The sequence below is a fragment of the Physeter macrocephalus genome, chromosome 11 (genome assembly GCF_002837175.3).
Source record: "Physeter macrocephalus isolate SW-GA chromosome 11, ASM283717v5, whole genome shotgun sequence".
Lineage (NCBI taxonomy): Eukaryota > Metazoa > Chordata > Mammalia > Artiodactyla > Physeteridae > Physeter > Physeter macrocephalus.
This window is the reverse complement of record NC_041224.1, coordinates 154,235,604-154,244,616: the sequence shown is the minus strand read 5'-3', so window position 1 is coordinate 154,244,616 and position 9,013 is coordinate 154,235,604. Positions and strand designations below refer to the sequence as shown.

At 40.9% G+C, this 9,013-nt stretch overlaps 1 protein-coding gene across 8 annotated transcripts in view; it reads right to left on the bottom strand.

Annotated features, from left to right (window-relative positions):
• The window catches only part of ZNF410 (zinc finger protein 410), a 40,275-nt gene that overhangs the window by 5,561 nt on the left and 25,701 nt on the right, over positions 1–9,013 (bottom strand). For 4 of the 8 annotated variants that reach the window (XM_055088585.1, XM_007109012.4, XM_007109013.4 and 1 more), the window contains 4 exons: positions 5,613–5,702; positions 3,046–3,171; positions 1,716–1,856; positions 219–346 (listed from right to left, as the gene is read on the bottom strand). In XM_055088585.1, coding sequence (XP_054944560.1) covers positions 219–346; positions 1,716–1,856; positions 3,046–3,171; positions 5,613–5,702 — 485 coding nt within the window. Of the gene's footprint in view, positions 1–218; positions 347–1,225; positions 1,431–1,715; positions 2,075–3,045; positions 3,172–5,612; positions 5,703–9,013 lie in introns of those variants that run through there. The other 4 variants (XR_003682059.2, XR_008618702.1, XM_028496161.2 and 1 more) reach the window with 4 other exon arrangements.

Here is a 9,013-nt window from a genome sequence, read left to right as displayed (position 1 = left end):
GGCCCGCGTACCGCAAAAAAAAAAAAAAAAAAAAAAAAAAAAAAAAAAAAAACATGGACTCAAACATGGACTCATGCTTAGCTTAGGGTAAGATATTCTAATCTAAGTCTCCAGGAAAGGGAAATTGGAGAATTTTTTCAGATCCTCTGAAATAGATTCCCAATCATTCTCCACATTAATCTCCACAGAAACAAAGTAAGGACAAGAGATAGTTTTACCTCCTGTGGATTTACGGCAGTTAAGACAGACACCTCATATGACTGCCTCCCTGACTGCATGGTCACCAAATGATGCGTCACATCAGGCACTGAAGACAGAGGACGTGGGGATCCTTCAGCAAGCACCTCTGAAACAGCAGAAAAATGTTTCAATGTAAAGTGAATCCACAGATCTACCTACCTACCTTCATTATCAAGTCTCTCATTAAGAACTCTTAAAACTGTTCCCTGAAAAACTGAATCCCACATTCCTGTGTTTCTTCCAAATTAATTCCTGCCTGATAATCACTATCAGTGAATTTGGAAAGTATTACAAAAGGGGGATGGAAAGAAAAGGCAAGAAATTTTGATATAACAGCTGACCATTTTTCAGTATGCCAATTTAGAGTAATATGGCTTTAGCAATATTAACTGGATTAAAATTGCTTATGAATCAGGGAACCAGAGCCAACCCTTAAAGCAGTCACCAGTGATAGAAATAGTGCAATACGTGCTAGTCAAGAGCTTAAACCTGGCTCCAAAGTTCCTTCTCACTGTCTCTTCCTCCCTTGAGACTTTCCTCCTTAGTATCATTTATGAAACAGAAGAGGCTTATTGTGGAAGCACACTCTGGGCCTTGTAGGCTCCATATATAAGTTACACAAACATGGTCTTTATACCCAAAACTGACTGACTGGGATAAGAGTAACGAAAACAAAGGATCTCAGACTTATTAAGTGTTCATCAGCAGAATCACCACGAAGATCTTCTGGAAACTGCTTACACATAAACCACTTAGCTCTCAAAAAAATTAAGAGTATCTTCTAGGGGCTTTCTAGCTTATATTGCTCTTCCAGGATACCACATAACTTAACGTTTGCTTATACACTATCTTCTACTCACTCCATGTTGTTTCCCATATGTAAGTTTTGACTTCGCAACTAGATTTTAAGGTCCCTGTCGTCTACTTTTCTTTCCCATGGTGCCAGGTACACAGTAGGCACTGAATAAATGCATGCTGACCTCACCTGTTAAGTTTTTCAGAGAAGAGGGCCTGGCCTGTGTAACTTGGGTGAAATTTCTATACCAGAGAGGAGCAACTGTTTCCTAGAGAGCCCTTTCTTTTCTCCAGAAGATATGGCTTTTGAAGGTATGGAGAAATTGCTTTAATTCTCCTCTGTAAAACCTGGTTATGTTCTGTTTAAATATTTTAAAAGTTAAGTTCTTCCATAACTGCAATAGGAAAGATAGAAATAGTTGGGCTAGGATGCTAGGATTATGGATAATTTTCTTCTTAAATCTTTTTCTCTTTATTCTTTTGTAACATTATCTTTTCAATGAAAAAACTTTAAAATATTCACTTATCCACTCCAGAGACAACACAAATGCTACTCAATCATACCATTTCTACTCACAAGAAATGAAATTAATTAAAACCTCCATTTTGGAGACAACCCCATTCCTTAGTCCCTAGTTGCAGCCCATTTTCCCCAAATAAAGGAGAGTTGAAAGTCTTACCATCATCAACTCCTAGGATAGAATTGGTATTTGGTAGGTTCAAGGACTCTCCACCAAGGCTGGGCTGAGAATTCATAGACACCAGGTTTTTACTGGTTACTGAAGCCTCTTCAAGCAAACTACTGCCCATTAGTGGCTCAGCTGCACAGAGAATAGGATGTGAGAGATATACAGCAGTCAAGGCTGTGCCTGGTCCCCACTTTCCTTCACGAGAAGCTGGCTTTTTTTTTCAGAACTAAAAGTTAACCTGTATCTTGGATGCCACCTCCTCTATTTCACTTACTTTTGGGAAGCAAAAATAAACCTAAAAGGGAAGAGTTTGAGCCTCATGGATAAATATCCTTGCTTGTGATCAGCATCTGGATAACAAACATATAAAATGGGATGGGTGCATCCTTAGAAAGGAGTATTCAGAATAAAACGATTAAGGAAAGACATGGAAAGGAATAATAATAAAAACGTATTATCAAATTTAAGCTAGGGTAAAAAGGGAGTCATGACTGATAAGTAAAAAATGCTTAAACTCTTGTCATACAGAAATGTTCATCACAGCGACACTCAAATGATGGTTCATGGATCAGCACTAGTTACCATCAAACTCACTAGAGGAACTTTCAAAATTACAGACTCCAGGGCTTCCCTCGTGGCGCAGTGGTTGAGAGTTCGCCTGCCGATGCAGGGGACACGGGTTCATGCCTCGGTCCAGGAAGATCCCACATGCCGTGGAGTGGCTAGGCCCGTAAGCCATGGCCGCGGAGCCTGTGCTCCGCAACGGGAGAGGCCACAACAGTGAGAGGCCCGCGTACCACACACACACAAAAAACCACAAACTATAGACTCCCGGGATTTTACTACCAAGTAATCTCATTTATCAGGTTTTTTTTGTTTTTTTTTTTTTTTTGTGGTACGCGGGCCTCACACTGCTGTGGCCTCTCCCGTTGCGGAGCACAGGCTCCGGACGCGCAGGCCCAGCGGCCATGGCTCACGGGCCCAGCCGCTCCGCGGCATGTGGGATCCTCCCAGACCGGGGCGCGAACCCGGTTCCCCTGCATCGGCAGGCGGACGCGCAACCACTGCGCCACCAGGGAAGCCCCTATCACGTTGTTTTGTTTTGCTGGGGGAGAGGGGTGGACAAGCAATACACAATATATGTTTTAAAAGCTTGCAAACGATTTTACTGTACAGGTACGTTTGGAAACCACTAGTCCATCAAATGAGACCAATCTCTCTACCCAAAATAGAATCAGAAAATTTCCACATCAGACAGGCCAGTTATTTGGCTTTTTGAACCCCCAAAATATAGCCCTCCACTATACCCTCTTCTCCTTACCAGTTTGTTCCTGCTCTTGACTCCCAGCTGCTCCCATCTGCAAGTGATGCTTTCTCATGTGCACATTCCTGCTCCCACTCTGAGAGAAGGTCTTCCCACAGACTTGACACTGATGTGGCTTCTCTCCTGAAACACAGACCAGGTTAAGACAGGGGAGCCAAAATGACAGGGTACATTTCTGACAGCAAGAGAATGGGCTCAAGCCCTAGATGGAGAAGCCCAGAGGATGTTAAACTAAACATTAACAGGCTACTCCTTCTCCCATTCCGCACCTTCCCCCAGCCTCTCAACCTTCAGTACACCGGGTAAGGCTGGAAAGTACACCAAGAGGGCTTAGCACACTCACTGCTCCCAGCCTCCAGTACTCTCCACACCCACTGTACTGCTGCTTCCACAAAACAACTTCTCTGGTATAAGATCATGGTAGACACACAGAATATTTACTTCCCTTTTCAGATATAGTCTTCCATGGACCTCAAGGACATGCACTAGCCTCAAGGATTCCAACCCTGGATTCATAATATACCTTTATCCTGTTTCCTGCCACAACTCTCAGTCTTCAACGTTCACACTGGTGGTTCTTCTACACAATGATCTGAACTATCCCTTAGGTCCTCAAGTCTGAAGCCCTCAACTTCTATCCCACCTACCCAGACAACCACACTTACAGCGGGGTCAAAAATTTATGCCAAAGAACAAAAACAAAAACAAAAAAAACCCTTATGCCTACAGGGGACTAGTAGATATCAAAACTAAGTGAAATGACCAGAAAATTTCCAAAAGAGGCAGACTATATAGAGACAGAAAGCTGGTCAATGACTGCCTGGATCTGGGGGTGGGAACAGGAACTGACAGCAAAGGGGCACAAAGGAACTTTTGGTGTGATGCAAGTGTTCTAAAACTGGATTGTGGTGGTGATTGTACAATCCTATATATTTTCTAAAAATCACTCGTGTATACTTACAATGGGTGAACTTTAAGGTATGTGCATTAATAGGTCCAAAAGCTGTTAAAAAATAACTATAATGGATTGAAATACAGTGAATATGCAGAAACACATGAATTCAAGATAATACTAATGAGAGAGAGAGAGAAAGCAGTGAAAATGACACTGCTAGAAGTAACCAGAGTACCAATTTCTTATTCTGAAAACTCACAGTTAAAAGAATTACACATTTATCCTGCCTTTCGTGTACAAATTACCAAATAGCCCTATTTATAATATAGAGACCCATTATACAGAAGAATTCCAGCTAACAAATATGAATGAATAATATAATTAGAAAAATAACATTTTACAACCCTGCTGAAATAACGAATTCAGGCATCATTCAGAGATGAAACCATAAGGCTGCTAGGGAACATTACAATGTGGGGATCAGGGTGTTACCACCTGAACCAGCTGATCAATTTTGACAACTAAGCTCTGTATGCCTCCTGATGTGATGCAAAATGAAACACAACCACCTATAATATAACCTTGCCAAAATCTTTGAACCTTTGAAGCCAGGAAATATAGGGGAACGAGTTAAATGACAGAAAAGGAGGCAAACCAACAAATCCAGAACGTGGGATGACCAACTGACTCTGTTGTGCAGTAAGTCTATAGCATGAAAAACAAAAAGTACAGATAGATCTAGATTCAAGACCTACTAGCCAAGTGCAACGAGTGGACCTTGATGGATCCTGATTTAAACAAAGCCACTTTAAAAGACATTTTTGAGACAATTGGAAAAAAATTAAACATGGAGTGAATCTCAGATAAAACCAAGGAGTTATTGTTAATTTTGACAGATACGATAACAGCATTATTGTTATGTAAAAAAGTATTTTTCTCTACTTTTATGTATGTTTGAAAAAATTTTACATAATAAAATAAAGAACACTAAAATGAAAGCACTCTACAAGCCAAGCAAAACACATCTGGAAGTCCACATCTAACCCACAGGCTATCAGTTTGCTATCTCTGCTTAGAATCTGTCATCGTATTAAAAAACTGCTCTACCCCTCGGATCTCAGCTCTGAAATTCACATCCCTGATTATACCTCTCCAACTCCCTTGCTCCCACTGAACTGTTTTGCTGTCTTCATTATAAATAACTTCTAGTTCCTTCTCCCCACTTCTCCCATTCTGGCTTCCCTTTGCTTCCCACGGCTAGCCATTTGAACAATTACCAGATTCCATTTTAGAATCTCTCTCCACTTCGAGTTCCCTTCTGCCTTGGCAAGTCTCTGCTCAGAATAACTCCATGGACCATATCTAATGTAACTTATAAAGTACCCAGTGTAGTGCCAAATAAATTTGTTGATTCCTCAGGAAAAGGTCTCAATTAGAAAGCAGTTCAATGGCTCAGCTGAAAATAATAATTAGATATTTTCTCCTTGATTATATGACCCTTTGAATGCAAGCATCAAGGGCCTTGATTTCTGATTCTGTCAGGATACGGAGGAAACTTTATGGTGAACAGTTTGTTTCTCTTTAGATTTCTTTATACCACTACCCTAACCTTTTACCCTTTTGGCTCTCCATCTTCCCTGAAATCTATGAATGGCACAGGTTCTAGTACCTGAGTGAACCACCAAATGTTTTCGAAGACTAGAATACTCAGCAAAGGAACGGCCACATCCTTGGGCTTCACAAAGGAAAGGCTTCTCTCCTAGAGACAGAAAATAAGATAAAGACTCAGTCTTCTGATGAACTATTATTCTCTTTTCCCATCGATCTTTTCCTGTTTCCAACAACTTACTCTGATTTCCTGAATTCACGCTATATAATTTCAACCAGACTATCCAGCAGGTGTCACCTCTCAGTGATCTCCTAGTATACAGCCCTGCAGACAGCCCTGCCCTTTTCTTTAGAGTAGCTGCCTCTGAGCATACTTCCTTCTCCCTCCTCACGGGCTGAGCCCCAGCTGCACTGAGCTACCTTCTTTGGTGATCCCATCCCTTCCAAGGATATCAAGAAAACAGTGTATACGCTCTCAGGATTTTTACCTTACATCAATTCTCTTTAAGATTGAGTTTCTAGATCCATTTAAGAGTACAGATTTTTAAAGGTTATAAAATAGGTATTACATAATCCCATCTTATAAAAGCAAACAAATAAAAACAGCTGTTTAGTGAGAGGTACACAAAAAAAATCTCACAATGTGTTAACAGTAGTTATATCCTGATAGTGGTATTATGATTTATTTTCTTCTTCTGCTTTTCCATAATTTTCATTTTCTACAGTATTTCTACAGTATTACTTTGTTATTTTAAAAATCAAAGACGCATGGTGAAAACTGAATGAGGTCTGTAGACTGACAGTACTGTTGACTTTTTGGTTTTGATATTGTACTATGGCAACATAAGATGTCACTTCTGAGTGGAAGCTGGGTGAAGCACATACAGAACTCTTTGTACTCTTTTTGTGACCTCACATGAGTCTATTATTGTTTCAAAATAAAAAGTGAAAAAAATCAGAGATGCAGTCCCTATCTCCCAAGGGTCACAACCTAGTGAGAGATAAACGTATTCATAAATGACTTTAATTCTGGTATTAAAAAGTGCTATATGCAATTATAAAAGGGAGGAATTCTTACTGTGGTAAGTTCTCTTTTTAAAGAAGCTGAATTTAAGCTGCTCTTTAAAGATGACAAGGCTGAAAGGAAATTTCAGGCATAAGGACTAGTATGAGCACAGCCTTGAAACTGAGAGCGCCCAAAGCAAGTTCAGAAAATTACAAGTGTGAAATAAGTATATATATTGGTCTTTGCCCCAGTTTCATGACACACAGCTTTAAAACCCTTGTACACAGGGGTGCTAGAATTTTTTGTTCTAACATTTAATCTTCGATCCTAGCTCCTGATGCAGAGCTCCTGAACCCCTTGTAATTTTTTAACTGATATGAGCACTAGGATAATCTGTTGTTCTAATATTTGGTCTTTGACAGTGATTCCTGACACAGAGTTCCTAACCCCTTAGAATTTACTGGGTGACAGCAGTGTCTCTTCTAATGAGGTGACTCTTGGTGGGCTCCTGGATGGGGGCGAGTCACCAGAAAGACCAAGCCATGATTAGAAGCTTGAGATTTTCAGCCCTACCCCCATTTTCCAGAGAGGAGAGAGGGCCTGGAAATGGATTAATCATCAATCATGCCTATGTGATGAAACCTCCATAAAAATTCCAAAAGTACAGGGTTCAGAGAGCCTCTGGGCTGGTGAACATGTCTGTGCCAAAAGAGTGGCACACCCCAACTCCACAGGGACAGAAGATCCCATGCTTGGGAATGTTCCAGACTTCACCCTGTGTATCTCTTTGTCTGGCTGCTCACCTGTATCCTTTATCATATCCTTTATTACATAATAAACTGGTAAATGTGTTTCCCTGAGTTCTGTGAGCTGTTCTAGCAAATAACTGAATCCGGGGCGGGGGGTGGGGGTCGGGGTCATGGGAACTCCAATTGGTAGCCTAGTCAGACAGAGGTTGTGAGTAACCTGGGGACTTGCTACTTGCAATAGACATCTGAAGTAGGTGGCAGGCTTGTGGGGCTGAGCCCTTAACCTGTGGGACCTGACGCTGTTTCCAGATAGTGTCAGAATTCAGTTCAATTATAGACACCCACCTGGTGTCACAGAGACTTGCTTGGTGTGGGAAAACACATTTGGTGTCAGAACTGTTATGAGTGTGACAGTGTGAGAGAGTAAAGGAGAAAAACAGAAACTCAGCAAGTAAGGCGGGCATGGTGACAATACAGGAGCTGGGCCTTGAAGGAGGGAGGAGCACAGCTCTAGATTATACTGTTCTTTCAGACTGTACCACACAGTTTAATGTTTGTGATTTTCCAGTGGTCTGTAACTTTTTGGAAAGCATATCTGTATACTCACACTAACCCCAGAATGCCAGGCACTCCAAAAGTCGCCAAATGAATGAACAATATATTCATACATATGATAGAATAAACATCAGGAAAACAGAAAATTTCAGTTAATAAATAAGGTTAAATGTTTAACAAGATGAACTCAAGAACCTCAGAAAAAGATTTCAAAAAAGATTCATCAGAATCTAGTGGCAGGAATCTCATCAAGCTGCCTTAAGTTAGATGGCCTTCCTATTTGGAAACTGAGAGGATGGTGATTTTGCTGCGATAAAGAAGAGAAGGTTCAAGAGGCAATGCTGCATAATGGTTGAGCATGAGCCAGTTAGCCCTGAGTTCAAATCTTGACACTACCACTTACCAGTATGGGGAAGATATTTAAAACCTAAGAGAATCAGTTTTTTATCTATAAAATTAACATAATACAACCTCAAAAGATTATTCTGAGGATTAGATGAAATGATACAAGTTAAATATATTTAAGCATAGTGCCTGGCACACAGTAAGTCCTCATAGTAAGCCACTAAAATTGGCAGCTTTAATTACTACCGTTACTACTAATAAAGATCTGAGGTCAATTTTGACATCTGAGATAAAATGAGTTGTCAGCACTTGAAAATAAAATCCTTGCAAGAGCTTTGGAGTCAGATCAGAATTCAAATGCCAGTTCTACCATTTCCTAGCTGCATAATGTTGGGCAAGTTACTTAACCCTCTAACCTTCTGTTTCTCCATCAATAAACTCAGTATCTAAAGCATAAAGGTACCTTGAAGATTAAATGAGATAATGTATATGTGCTTGGTACATATTAAATTGCCTTAATAAATGCTAACTTTTTATTTTTTTTTTTTGGCTGCGTTGGATCTTTGTTGCTGCACGCGGGCTTTCTCTAGTTACAGCGAGTGGGGGCTACTCTTCATTGTGGTGCGCGGGCTTCTCATTGCGGTGGCTTCTCTTGTTCTGGAGCATGGGCTCTAGGCGTGTGGGCTTCAGTAGTCGTGGCTCACAGGCTCTAGAGCGCAGGCTCAGTAGTTGTGGTGCACGGGCTTAGTTGCTCTGCGGCATGTGGGATCCTCCCAGACCAGGGCTCGAACCCGTGTCCCCTGCATT